The sequence below is a fragment of the Lissotriton vulgaris genome, chromosome 7, assembly GCF_964263255.1.
Source record: "Lissotriton vulgaris chromosome 7, aLisVul1.2, whole genome shotgun sequence".
Taxonomy (NCBI): Eukaryota; Metazoa; Chordata; class Amphibia; order Caudata; family Salamandridae; genus Lissotriton; species Lissotriton vulgaris.
In genome coordinates, this window is record NC_141695.1 from 705,451,984 (window position 1) to 705,465,371 (window position 13,388).

Consider the following 13,388-nt stretch of genomic DNA (forward strand, 5'->3'; position numbering starts at 1 on the left):
TTAAAACAATATGTGAAGAATATAACTAATTTGGAAAAAGAACTCAAACCATTGGAGGTTGACAGTGCCTGGACGAGACTGACTGGAGGTCTCTCCTCTATAGGTAGTTGGTTTACTAACCTAGGTAGAAATCTTTTGTGGAAAATACTGATGCCAATAGTTGTAATAGGCGTAGTTGTATTGATCATTTTTATTTGCTGCAAATGCCAGAAGTGCAAAAAGAAATATACAGTAAATAAGAGGGGGGTGAAGAGAAATATTGATGAACTAGAATTAGAAGAATTAAGGAATGAAGTCTACAAAAAGGTGAAAAATCACCACTCTCATAGAGAAGCTGAGAGAAAACTCAACAATAAGTTTGTTGAAATCCAAATGAGTGATGTGGATGAATGAGAAAAAGTTGGCATCTGTTTCCTTTTATGTGGTGATGATAGTAAATATCATCAAAGAGGGGATTGATGGAGCAAGGATTCGCATGTAAAGCGCCTTGCTCACATACAAAAACCTTGCCTAAATGTATAATCATACTAAACCAGTTGTTCGTCATTTATTAAGCGTTTCTCCAAACACGCGGGTGTCCCCAGGATGCTTGCTTGTATGTCTTTCCCATACTAACGAAGCTTGCACTGAAGAAACGGCTGCTTCGCTGAAATTCAGTCTGCGCATGCGTCGGTCATACCCATGTGATGTGACGCACTCGCATTTCTGGAGGGATTGTATTGCTCATGCGCACTGATGCAAAAATGGCCGCTTGTCTCTCACCACGCTCTCTGCTTGCTACCGCTGCTTCAGCCTATCTGTCTTTTCGCACTAAACAGTAATGCTATAGTCATTATAAAATAAGGGATGTTTAGAATTTCATTATGGTATACAGTGTGATCATTTTATGTGTGATATTAATTTGTTCTCGCTTACTTTTCATGTACCGCGTCTTTGTGGGCTGGGGGCATACATGAGCGACGCCATGCTGAGGCTCCTCTGAACCCTATCATGTGACCTGGGAGAATCCTCACTGCGCAGAAGCTAAATCAAGCCAGTTGGCTCCTGAAGCACGATGTGCCTGAGAACCCATCCCGAAGATGTAGTATTGCACCTTGAACCAAGAAACACTGTTGCTATATGCTGTACACTTGTATTGTATTCTGTATTCCTATGCCTGGGAACGTGAACCCAAGGGGCGGGTGTGCAAAATTGAATAATAATGATGGGAACACTGAATTTTAGGAGGTGGTAATGACCGCACCACCTCTCCTGACCAATCATAATGTGGGAAACTGTCACTTGCAACATTAGTGGGTGGTCTGAGGGACCCCAAAACAGTATAACTGCCCTAGTTTAGCTTAGGAAAATTGTCCGACTTGTCCGAGTAGCAGACCTGTCACTGACCCTACGAACTCTATAGGTGCTCAATCTAAAGTGCTGCGGAGCACTCTGTCCATACTTTCCACAAACTCCTAAGGGGTGGAAATAATCCTAAGTGCTGGCGAAGCACTTTGCTGGGAAATTCGAAAACCCAATCGGGGTTACTGGGGGATTACTTGCAGAGAGGGGTAACGCAGGCGTTGCTTCCGAAGCTGTGGGTGTTGGTCGTACCTTGGTGAGCCCAGTCCTGATCCCAAATCCTGAGTAATATCCTGTCCTGACTGCCCGTGAGCTGTACCTGCTCGCATTCTGGCATTCCTTTTCTGAGGGTCCTTGTCCCCGTCCTTCCAACTGACCCGTGGCCAGGGTTGGTCTTCATTCTGAATTAGGTAATTATTAGTCTGTGGGTTTGCGTCTCTCTCTCTCTCTCTCCATTTTCTTAATAAAGCACTCTCGCCTGTGATATTGCTCTATCACCTTGAAAAGCAAGTTATATGCAAATTGTTTATTTGAATTGTTCCACTTCTCTCCCCACCTTTAGAGAATTGCCAAACTGTTATATATTTATTAGTATGTTCCAATTTTTCCCTTTCCTTTAGTATGATTGCGGTGAACTTAGTAAGAATAGTTTAAAGCACTTAGGTTAAGTACATGTTCTAGGTCCCATCCATGTCCTGTGTCCTAGAATAAAATTGCAGTGACTAGCTCTGTTCTAAACTCCTACCTTTTAGTCTTCCCATATAGTCAATGGTCCTGGTTTTAATTCATAGTTACCTAGTATTTTTGATTTTGATGTTTGACGTATTACTCTGCATATCACTTATTGCCTTGTCATACTTTCTTTGAACTTCTATATAAAGCTTTGAACATCCTCAGGTGTCTGTGGTCATTTTACAGAAATTGTGGATAAGTATGTACTGATGTATAAAGAGTATTGTTCCTAGGCCCTGTCTACTATTTCCCTGATAGCTCCAGATCTGTCATAAGAATTGTGCCTGTGGTAAGTCAGGTGCATGGTAAGCAGAGGTGTGAAACCAAACTTTAATTGCTCATAGCAGCGTGCAGGAGGAGAAACAAAAGTAATCATCACCCGGTTCACCCAAATGTCATTGTTGTATCTAAATTTGCACGCCAGGGCCCAGTGCGTGTAAGAAATTGGTAATCTCAGTGACCCGGGTGGACTGCGCGCTCTATCACACCTACAGACAGGTTCCTCCTTCTTCCTTCAAGGTGGAGGAATCCGCTTGTTTCTGGTGGGGCACCTCCAGCTCTCTGCAGGTGGAAATGAGCCATTTCAAGGCCACCCACCACAGGGCCACTGGATTCAGAGTGGTAGAATGCCAATCCAATTTAGGGCCGGCCGTAAAATGCTGATTTTTCTGCCCAGGACCAGGTAGAACAATGGCCTTGATGTGAAAACTCCCTTCACATCAGAGACATCATTCTTGGTTTTCTGAACAGAAACCCTTGCTTTTTGAGTTCATAAAATAAAAAATGGCAGCCCAGCTGGTTTTGGCATTTGCAACAAAAGCCTTCTAGAAGTGAAAAGACATTCCATGCCAAAGCTGCAAGGAATGCATATGGGGCTCCTAGTGATTTGGCAGCCTTTCCACCAAACGTTAAATGTCCCTCTTACTTTTTAAAACCTTCGTTGATTAAGTCAAACTGGAGGGTGGGGAAAATAGTGTTGCCAATGCCTAGTCAATCCACTGCTTCCCATCAGAGAAGGAGCTCTAAAGTAAAATCGACTACTGCAGTCTACAAGGCCACTAAATCAATTCTGTCATTAAAAGGATCAGCTGTCAGTAAGAACAAATGGTCTGATTTGTGGAGGAAGAGTTGCCTCAAGAGAAACCTTCACTGGTTTAATTTCCTCCACCATAAGACAATATAATGGAGGACACTGCACTCCCATAGGAATCGTTTGGCAGTAGCAATTCGCTGTTAAATTCTTCTGGAGATTCACCACTTTCTCCACAAATCGGAGGATGTTCCCCTACTAGCTAACTCCAAAGGAGGCTTTTTGATTTGCATCTATTGATTTTTGAATGAAACTAGCTGCATCCGTGCAACACACATCAGCCGTCACCACACCCTGTCTTAGAAAAGAAGTACATACTTAAAACACTGACTGTAGACTCGGAGGTCAACTGCACATTTACTGGCATGACGTATTCAATTGTAAAGCACCGGCCGTGCTCCTCACCTATGGAGAGAAAAATGCACTCGAATTATCAGTTAGTATAATTAGTTCAATCACATGCAAAAGTAGCATTATGACAAGTCATGACATTCAGCTTGATCGATATAGCTGCGGACACAGACATTAGTTGTCCGATTCACAAAAAGGAAAAACTATACAGCACTACACCCATTATGTCAGTAAGTGTAATACTTCTTTGTGATTAACAACCTCCTAGTACTTCTGGTGAAGCCATGACCTTCATAATATTGCCTACACCCTACTTTGCAGATAAGGTTGACAATGCGCAGACAAGCTAACAACTATTTTGCATAAGCTCATTTTTTAGACATGCAACACTTCTCAGTGTGAAATAAATATAGCCTTTTTACTCCCTTAAAAAGGGCAGGCTTTATTCAATGCTAGAGTAGATGTAAAGTTTAGAAGTGCATTGAGTGCCGGCAAATACTTGTGAGCAAGCCAGCTGTGACTTTGTGGGTCTTCTCTATATTTGCAAATAGTGTTCTCCTGGAAGCACACAACAAGCAACCGATAACGTATTGCGACTGTGGAGAACCCACCAATATGATGCATCTTACTGCATCATACGTGCACTCAACCATTGCAAAACCAGATGCTGCGCTTCAGTAAAAAAAAAAAACCAAAAAAAAATCTGATGCGACTTTAAGGCCCTTGATGGAAACAAACATGCACAAGTATTCTGGACACATAACTAGATATTACTTTTGGTTCCTATATTACTTGTCAGTTAACTTTTAACATCTCAAGTGCAATCCTGGAAGCTCTGGTGAAGTTGAGCTTGATGGTAGGGCAACCGAACCTTGCTGATAAAATATCATTCTAAAATCGTCCTGTTCAATGTATACGCAATTACAGCCCGGGGTGGCCGGAGACAATTCATTGGCCTGAACGTGTCAGTGAGTAACTCTTCAGGGTTAAAATGACGTGATAGACCATGTTACCTGCTATTTTTGATCTTCAATTAAGCATCACCTTTGCTGCATTTTCGGTGCAGTAAGGTTCTCTCCTGCTTCGTTAAAAGAAGCAACGTGCTTGGGAGAAACAAATCCAAGTATTTGTTGCTTGTGTGGTTTATCGCAGCAATGTTTCATGTTGTGTATTGTTGGGCAGCTGCCTGATTTGATGGTTGAGGATTCGTGGCCGTACCTCCTCACAGCCTTCCCTGTTCCCAGTTCTCGTTCTTGTGGCGAGCCCGCCATTAGAAGAAAAGTATTAAGACAATCCATTCATCTTTCCTAAGAAGACATGAGTCAAAACTGGACAGATGTTTCCCCTAATGATAAAGTTAATATTACCAGGGATGACTTTTCCAACTGCTACCAAACTCCCCATGACCTACATCACTTCTTTGCAAACTCATAGAGAAATATGTGCAAGCCAGCTACATATTCATAACATTGAACTTATCCAAGACTACCAGGCAGGATTCCGAACACAATGCAACAGCGGTCCACTATTAGTGGGGAACAGAACTCATATCATCATCCACGGTGACGACCTCTGCCTCCTGGGACTTTTAGACGCCATAGTTACATTTCATATAGTTGACCACCTATAACTCACTAATCAACACCCTGACTTGATGAATCGATACTACAATGATACTGTCCTCAAATGGTTCTCTTGCTCCCTGAACACGGAACTTCCACAAAAAAGTCAGTGGATATTGTATGATATGGGTCAAAAGGGACTGGTTAGGTCTCAAGAAGAACACTAGTTTGTAATAGGATGTTTTAATTCCAGCTCACACATAAAAGTTAGAACATAGAATTAAACATTATAAAGCGAGACCGGCATTAAATATAAAAGATGTTTTTTAGATTCCCTTTGATGATTGACATTTTGAGAACAATTAGATGTTTACATATATTTACAACGAAGAATTAGGCGGAGCATATCATTTACTATAAATTAGGGACAGTAATCAGTGGGAATTTGACTTTATTATAATTTTGGTCATTATGAATACAGGTTATGCCCTCTGGACTTAGTACTGTTGCAGCTATAATTCAGTATTAGGTCTTAACACAAAATTGCTGCTGCACCAACAAGTTGAGAAATTCAATAAACCATAGAGCAGGTACCCGAGAGATCAAACATCACAGCAAGTAATACTTGCCTTGATATTCTCTGTCAACTGATTTGGAAAAAAAACATTTTTAAGCCCATGTGCAGACATGTCTAACATCTTTATGCTTTCATGAGATGGGGTGTGTCTTTCCTGAACTTTCCTGAACTGGAGCAGTGTTGAGCCCTTATGGGTATGAGGATGGTGTTCAAGATCCTGGGTGCATACATGAAAAGGCGTGCTGTCTTGTTTTTTTCTTTTCTACATTTTTTAAGTCTCTAATCTGATGAAGGCCTGACTGCAGGTGTGCCTAGAATGACCAGAAATTGTGAACTTGTGTGTAAATTAATCCAGGGTGCTGGTTATGATGGCTTATTAAATGATGTAGATCATTTTGAAAATAGTACAGGCCAGTAAGAGGAGCCAATGGAGTTTTGTGAGAAATTGAGTTATTGGTTGACAGAGGTGAAACTTTACTCATGTAACAACCACAGTAAAATACCTCAGAATTGTATCCATCCCACAGCATAGACATCTCCTGATCAGATTTAGACTGAGCATTGTTCAATATACTTTGGGTATCTCATGTGTGTGGGGGAAACCAGACCTTACACCTCCTTGTAGCTGTGATAGTGTCTACCCCCAAAGCCTTTTGCACTTTATCATGTTTTGCCAGCACTTTTCGGATATCAGGAAGCGACATCTACTGCCTATACTTAGAGAAGCGGGATTCACCCAGGTTAAACCAGCACTGATGTTCTTACAAATGTTAAGTACACCGAGGGTGATGTTTGGGGTTGCCAGCTTCCTGGTGGCTGCTGTTCGTAATAAGAATAGGAGGTTTGCCCTTATGCAATTGGAGATCTGATTATATCCCTTTTTCAATGTACAGATTATATCCCTCTGCAAATGAATTGTGAGATTTTTTACCTGTGGATGACCGCATCACCAACAATTGATTTTATGTCTTTTATCATGTATAATACTGTATACTATGTATGATTACATCTTTTTATGTATTTTTTAACATTACTGTGTGTAATATAATTGTGTGATCGCTTTTATGATTTTTATTAATCGAAATAAAGTGTTATTGACTTGACTTGAACAACCACAGTCCTTGTCAGAGTGAATCACAAAAAGTCACAAAATGTAATTGATGCCTAAACCTCTGATAGCCTGGTACAAAACCATTCAGGCTTAACTTAGAGGCAATGTGTAAAATATGTATGCATCATTCAAACAGTAGTAGAGTAAAAACATAACAAGAAAAATCCCACAACAATTTAAAAAGCTAGAGTAAATTTTAATTTAGAAAATGGCACCAGAACAACAATAATCCAATCGGTAGAAGTAGAATTATGCAATTTCAAACGTTTAGGTAAAATTAATGCAAAAAAGCACAAAGAGCCCTGTGGTTATCTGGTTGCACCTGACCGTGATAAAGTCACAAATTCAGGTGACCGAGACGGAGTGTGGGTGAGATACAGGGACCATCTTAGTCTCACTAGGAATTGTACCTTAGGTCCTTGAATTGGAGCGGTGTGTTATGTTGTATTGGTTGCGATGAGGAGCTGCGATGTGTGGACCAGAATCGAGTTGCATCATGGCGATTCCGATGAGGTACTGTGAGGGCTGCGATGCAAGGTCCTACATTGAGTTGTGTTGCGCTGTGTCAGTTCCGATGAAGACACCGATTAGGGACTGCGAGGTGCTGTGATGTGAGGTCCTTCATCGCACAGCGTTGAGTTGCGTTGAGCTGCATTGTTTCAAAAGAAATGCACAGGTTGGGCCAGGAGGAGTACACTTGGATGCTAGCCAAGGGTCTTGGCCCTTGGGGCCACCTATTGGGGAGTAGGGCTCACTCCAGCAGAGGCCATCAGCAGGGCACAGGTAGATCCAGTTGAGTCTGACCAGCTGGGAAGATGCAGGGCAGGTCTCTGGAGCTTGCTATGGCTCTGTAGCTCAGACCAAGAGGCCAGTCAACTAGCCTTTGGAGTCACTCTGGTGGCTCTGGGTTCCAGGAGCAGGTCCAGTCTTCCATCTGCAGGCAGCAGGGCAGTCTTCCTTGCAGCAGGGCAGCAGAACAGTCCTTCTTTTGAGTCTACCACAGGTCCAGAAGAGATCCGAAAAGTGGGTCAGAGGGTCCAATATTTATACCTGGTACCAGCTATGAAGAGAGAGAAATTTCTGGAGGTTTTCTTCCCACAGAAGTGTCTGGAATTGCATACCTCCCTGCCCTGGTCCCATAATATCCGGATTCACAAAAAGGTTAGTGTTAAGTTCTTTGTGTGTGCACTGTTGAAGTATAAGTGTGGTAGGTGACCACTCCGTTCATATAATCAAGTCAGGATGGCCCATTCTGTCAACACCAGGATGGGCCCTTTTGTGATATTCTTTTGGGAGGAACACACAAAGGCCAACTATACATAGTCATATGACCCAGGAACACACTTCCGGTGACAAATGGTTAGAACAAGAAAATTGTAAACAAAAAGAGGGACCAGAAGCGCCTATAGGTCCAGCATCCAGAAGAAAAGGTCAGTCTTAAACTGGGCAGTCAGACTGGGGGTCAGATTCTTCTGGAACAAAAGCCCTCACACACCCAGATGGGTGTCATGCTTCATCATAGGGCGTGCTCTTAATTGGGCCGGTACTGCAATGCCCAACGGGCACCCACAAGGGGGCTCCTTATCAGAGATCTTTTGTTCCAATGCCATATGTGAAGTGTGGGTGTAAGGATACTTGTGTAAATTGGTGTGGAGAAATGTGTGTTTGTGAAAATGTGTGCATTAACGTAGGCTAAATAGTCTTCAAAGGGAATTTAATGAGAGAGTCTACTTTTTCAATTACAAAAATGTGGTGGCTAGCAAGACAGATAATGATCTATAATAGCTCAAGGGATCAACATGTTTCTTCCCGTTTTGTAAGTCACTAATGATGTGTTAGAAATTCGTCAGGACCGATAATCCATAATCTACACAGTGGTTGAAAATTGAGTTGCGTGATCCGAGTGATTTTCCAATCACAAACTACCTAGATTGGCACAAGGGAATAACTTCAAGTAATGATTTCTAAAAACTGACCCAATTTGAGTACCAGTAATACCTCTTCAAATAGGAGCAGAGTTAATGCTGACTTAGCGTGAGAATCATAGTGCAGAATCCGCAAGACGACCTACCCGATCTCTGCTGCCTCTGAAATGAAAAACAAACCTGTACTTGAGCAACAACACTGGCAGCAGATCAGGGAAGAAATTAGCTGAATCAGATGAGCTTAGTCAGACAGAAATGTAAGTCTTGTATTTGGGTAAAAGAAAGTGTGAACTTGCCTATAGGTTGTTTATTTGTTTTTGTCCCGTTCTTTGTGCATATGGTGATTTCTATTAAACTTCACAACAGAGATTTTCACTGTATATATTATTTGGTATGCCTAGGAAGCAGAGGCATTCTGGCCTCCTCCAAGGGAACCGTTCCTAGATAAAACCAATATTATCCCAGGAATGCAGGACTATCCCATATTAATTTCTTCAGTTCTGGTGGTAGGCTGAGGTAGGCAGCAAAGAGAATTGGGGCAATGGTTAATCCATTGATGCATCCCTGCTTTGATGCTAATGTGTAAAGAGAGGTGTACTTTCTCTAGAGGGATATGGTGAGCAACAGTGTCAAATGTGGTTACCAGGTGCAGAGGACAGAGTGAAGTTGGTGATTCAGTGTCTCTCCCTAGGAAGAATCCAGTTTGTTGGACAAATAGAAGGGTGCTTTCACCAAGGAAGTCAGAGATCTGTGTGGCTACTGCTCTTTCAATCAGTTTTCCATGTAACTGGCTATTAGAGATTGGACCATAGCTGATTAGATATCCTGGGAATAGGATTCTATTCAAGATGATTATCAATCAATCAATCAATCACTCAATCAGTCAATCAGGATTTGTTAAGCGCTGCTTATCACCTGTGAGGGTATACAGGTACGGGGGGGGTTGCTGCTGAGATTAATTAGTCAAAGAAAAGAGCCAGGTTTTCAGTTCCTTCTTGAACTCCTGCAGGGTAGGGATGTGTGGAGATAGAGGGGGAGGCATGGACCCGGCTGCTAAGTGTGAGAAGGCACTGCTGCCGCTTCTGCTTCTGTGGTTGCTGGGTGTGTGGGCCAAAGAGAGGGCGGTGGATTGAAATTTGTAGGTAAGTTGGTGGAAGTTCACATTGTGGTTGAAGTAGGCTGGCCCCTTGTTGTGATGGGCTTTGTAGGCGTGGGCGAGCAGTTTGAATTGGCATTGTTTGCTGATGGGAAGCCAGTATAGAGCTCTGAGGTGTGTCCACCCCAGGAGGTCGAAAATGAGTGTGCCTGCTGAGTTCTGGATGGTCTAGAGTTTGTTCAGTAGTTGCATGGTGATTCCCACGTAGAGGGAGTTGCCATAATCTAGGCGGCTGGTAATGAGGGCTAGGATGACAGTGCATCTGACTTTGAAAGGGAGTCATTTGAAGATTTTTCTGAGCAAGCTCAAGGTGAAGAAGCAGGAGGATGAGACTGAGTTTATCTGCTTCCTCATTGAGAGCTTACTGTCGCGTGTTATTCAGAGGGTTCTTGCATGCTCTATGGGTGTGAGTGTGGGTGTGGAGCCGAGCTCCATTTACCACCAGGCGTCATCCCACTGGGAGTTGTTGTTCCTGAAGATGAGTATTTCTGTTTTGTCCTTATTGAGCTTGAGACATCTGCTTTGCATTCAGCTTGTAACGCTGGTCATGCACCTGTGGAAGTTAGATTTGGTGTTAGTCTGGTCAGAGGAGAGTGAGAGGATGAGCAAAGTGTTGTCCAAGTGGGAGAGTATGTTCATGCCGTGGGACCTGACCTGGGTGGCTAGAGGTGCCATTTAAGTGTTGAAAAGGGTTCAGTTTAGAGAGAAACCTAGGGCCAGATGTAGGTAGCCCTTTACCGATCGGAATCGGCCGAAAATACCGATTTTATGGCTATGGAGATGTAGGGGCACATATTCGGTAATTTTACCGAATCGTTATTATTACCGAATCGGTAACTTTACTGATTCGGTAATATTTACCGATTCGGTAAAATTACCGAAAATGCAATGTGGGTAGCCAATTTGGCACATGGCTTTCAGAATCGGTATTTTACCATGGAATACAAATCCATGGTAAAATACTGATTCCTGTGTACATGCACATCTGTGCATGTACACATATGCCATGCTAATTTGATTTTGTGAATGCACAGCCTTGGTTTTTTCATAAATTTCGAAAAAGCTTGGGTGCTTCGAAGGGTGGCGACCAACGTCCCTGGGTGCCTATGATATATACTGGAACTGTGTCACTAATGAACCATTAGGGACATCCCCTTAGAGCACACCTTTTCTCCTCCCTTGGAATTAGAGGATTCCACAAATTTTTTTATCCATTCTGGAAAAAGTTTATTCTCTTTATCTTTGTGTTTACTTGTAGGGTTTATATTTGTTGTTTAAATCATTCACAACATTTTAGAAGCGTATATTTACATCAGTGACATAGATTATCTTGTTATCCAATGCATTTCGGGCGTACCGAAGCGCCCTTCATCAGGGAATACATACTCTAAAACAAAAAAACATATATAACCAAAATTAGAATGTATAACGTGTGATTTTTAAATCTGTTCAAAACATTGACATACTTTTCAAAACACTAACACATTGTTTCACACCCGTCGGTGTATGTTCTAAATATGCTGGTAGGTTCACTCACGTGTCACTGTATTCTCTATTGGATTCAGAATCTGTAAAAATAAAGATGCAAGCGCTCGGGTAAATGCTCTATTCGCGTGTATTTAACTCTATATTTAAACTGCAGTGTGGTATAGAGCTTCCAGGTAACTGACCTAGTCTCAAATGGTTCGGCGTCTCGATCGGCGTTCTCAGCCTCTTCTTCTATATGCACAGTTGCCTCTGTGGGGTTTGGTGTTATCACCGCCACATCATCAGCCCAAGTCTTTCTGTGTCATATTTCTTTTTGTCCTTTTATCCCATTTCAATTGAGCCAGTTCCTGTTTTACCATTTTCTCAAACAAGTCCAGTGTTTTGTGGCTTATGCATAGCACTAGCAGTTAAGTTTTAGCCCTTGGTTGCAACTGCGTACCAGGGTTCGATCCCCCACACCATCGGTATATACACCCTTTAGTTTTAATTTTTAGAATTACTATGATCCACTATTCTGGTCATCCTATAATTAGTGCAGTTATTTTTTACACCGGATAGCAGTGCTAACATAAGATATCCCGGCGGTTACCGATCGCCGCATCTTTCTCCCACCTCACGATCACGTGAGCGGAATGAGAGCTTATAGGAGTTATACATTCTAATTTTGGTTATATATGTTTTTTTGTTTTAGAGTATGTATTCCCTGATGAAGGGCGCTTCGGTACGCCCGAAATGCATTGGATAACAAGATAATCTATGTCACTGATGTAAATATACGCTTCTAAAATGTTGTGAATGATTTAAACAACAAATATAAACCCTACAAGTAAACACAAAGATAAAGAGAATAAACTTTTTCCAGAATGGATAAAAAAATGTGTGGAATCCACATATGCCATGTGACAGACAGACGTGCTCTTAGGGCATGTCTGTGTGCCACATTGTACACATGCCCGTTTTGGGGGTGCTACAGGGTGTCAAAGTGACACCCCCTGCACTCTTGACAAATTCGGTATTTACCGATTCGGTAAATACCGAATCAGTATTTGAATTGAATCCTATGGGCTTCAAGGGCTAGATGTAGGTCGGTCGGTAACGGCCGAAAATCGGTATTTTCGGCCGTTACCGACCGGTATACATGATTTGACATGTAGGTGCTCAATTTTACAGAATCGGTAACTTTACCGATTCGGTAAAGTTACCGATTCTGTAAAATACCGAATCGGTAATTTTACCGATTCGGAGCCACCCATATGTAGGTGGGACTCTTCAGAGTCCCAGTAGCCTTAACGAATCGGTATTTTACCATCAAATCCAATTTGATGGTAAAATACCGATTTCAGGTGTGCATGCACATGTGTGCATGCACACCTAGCCATGTGAAAGGCAGACCTGCCCTTAGGACATGTATGCCTGCCACATGGCACCCAAGCCTGTTTTGGGGGTGCCAGGGGGTGTCAAAGTGACACCCCCTGCACCCTTGAGAATTCGGTATTTACCGATTCGGTAAATACCGAATCGGTAATGCCCATTCATTCCTATGGGCTTCAAAGCCCATAGGAATGAATGGGCATTACCGATTCGGTATTTACCGAATCGGTAAATACCGAATTCATCCGATTCGGTATTCCAGCACATCTGGAATACCTACATGTCGGAACCATAGATTTACCGATTTTAAATTACCGAATCGGTAAAATTCGGTAATTTAAATTCGGTAAATCTTTTCTACCTACATCTAGCCCCAAGGCCCATAGGATTCAATAGCAAATACCGATTTGGTATTTACCGAATCGGTAAATACCGAATTTCAAGGTATCGGTAAAAAATCCAGATGTTGGTACCTACATCCCATTTACCGATTTTGAAATACCGAATCGGTAAAATTCGGTATTTCAAAATCGGTAAATGGGATTTACCTACATCTGGCCCTTAGTTTCAAATGGTAAGTTTTTCTACCAATTATAGGTCTAAGAGTTCTTCCCTATCGTTTCAGATACCTATGTCTAAGATGTATCTGTGTCTCCCACAAGGCACTCTTATATTTAATAAACC

General features: G+C 42.2%; 1 protein-coding gene across 1 annotated transcript in view; it reads right to left on the reverse strand.

The window, feature by feature from the left end:
- CACNG5 (calcium voltage-gated channel auxiliary subunit gamma 5) overlaps positions 1 to 13,388 on the reverse strand; it is a 438,933-nt gene that overhangs the window by 163,017 nt on the left and 262,528 nt on the right. Inside the window, exon 3 of the mRNA XM_086928775.1 lies at positions 3,482 to 3,568. Within this exon, the coding sequence (XP_086784901.1) occupies positions 3,482 to 3,568 (87 nt within the window). The remainder of the gene's footprint in view (positions 1 to 3,481; positions 3,569 to 13,388) is intronic.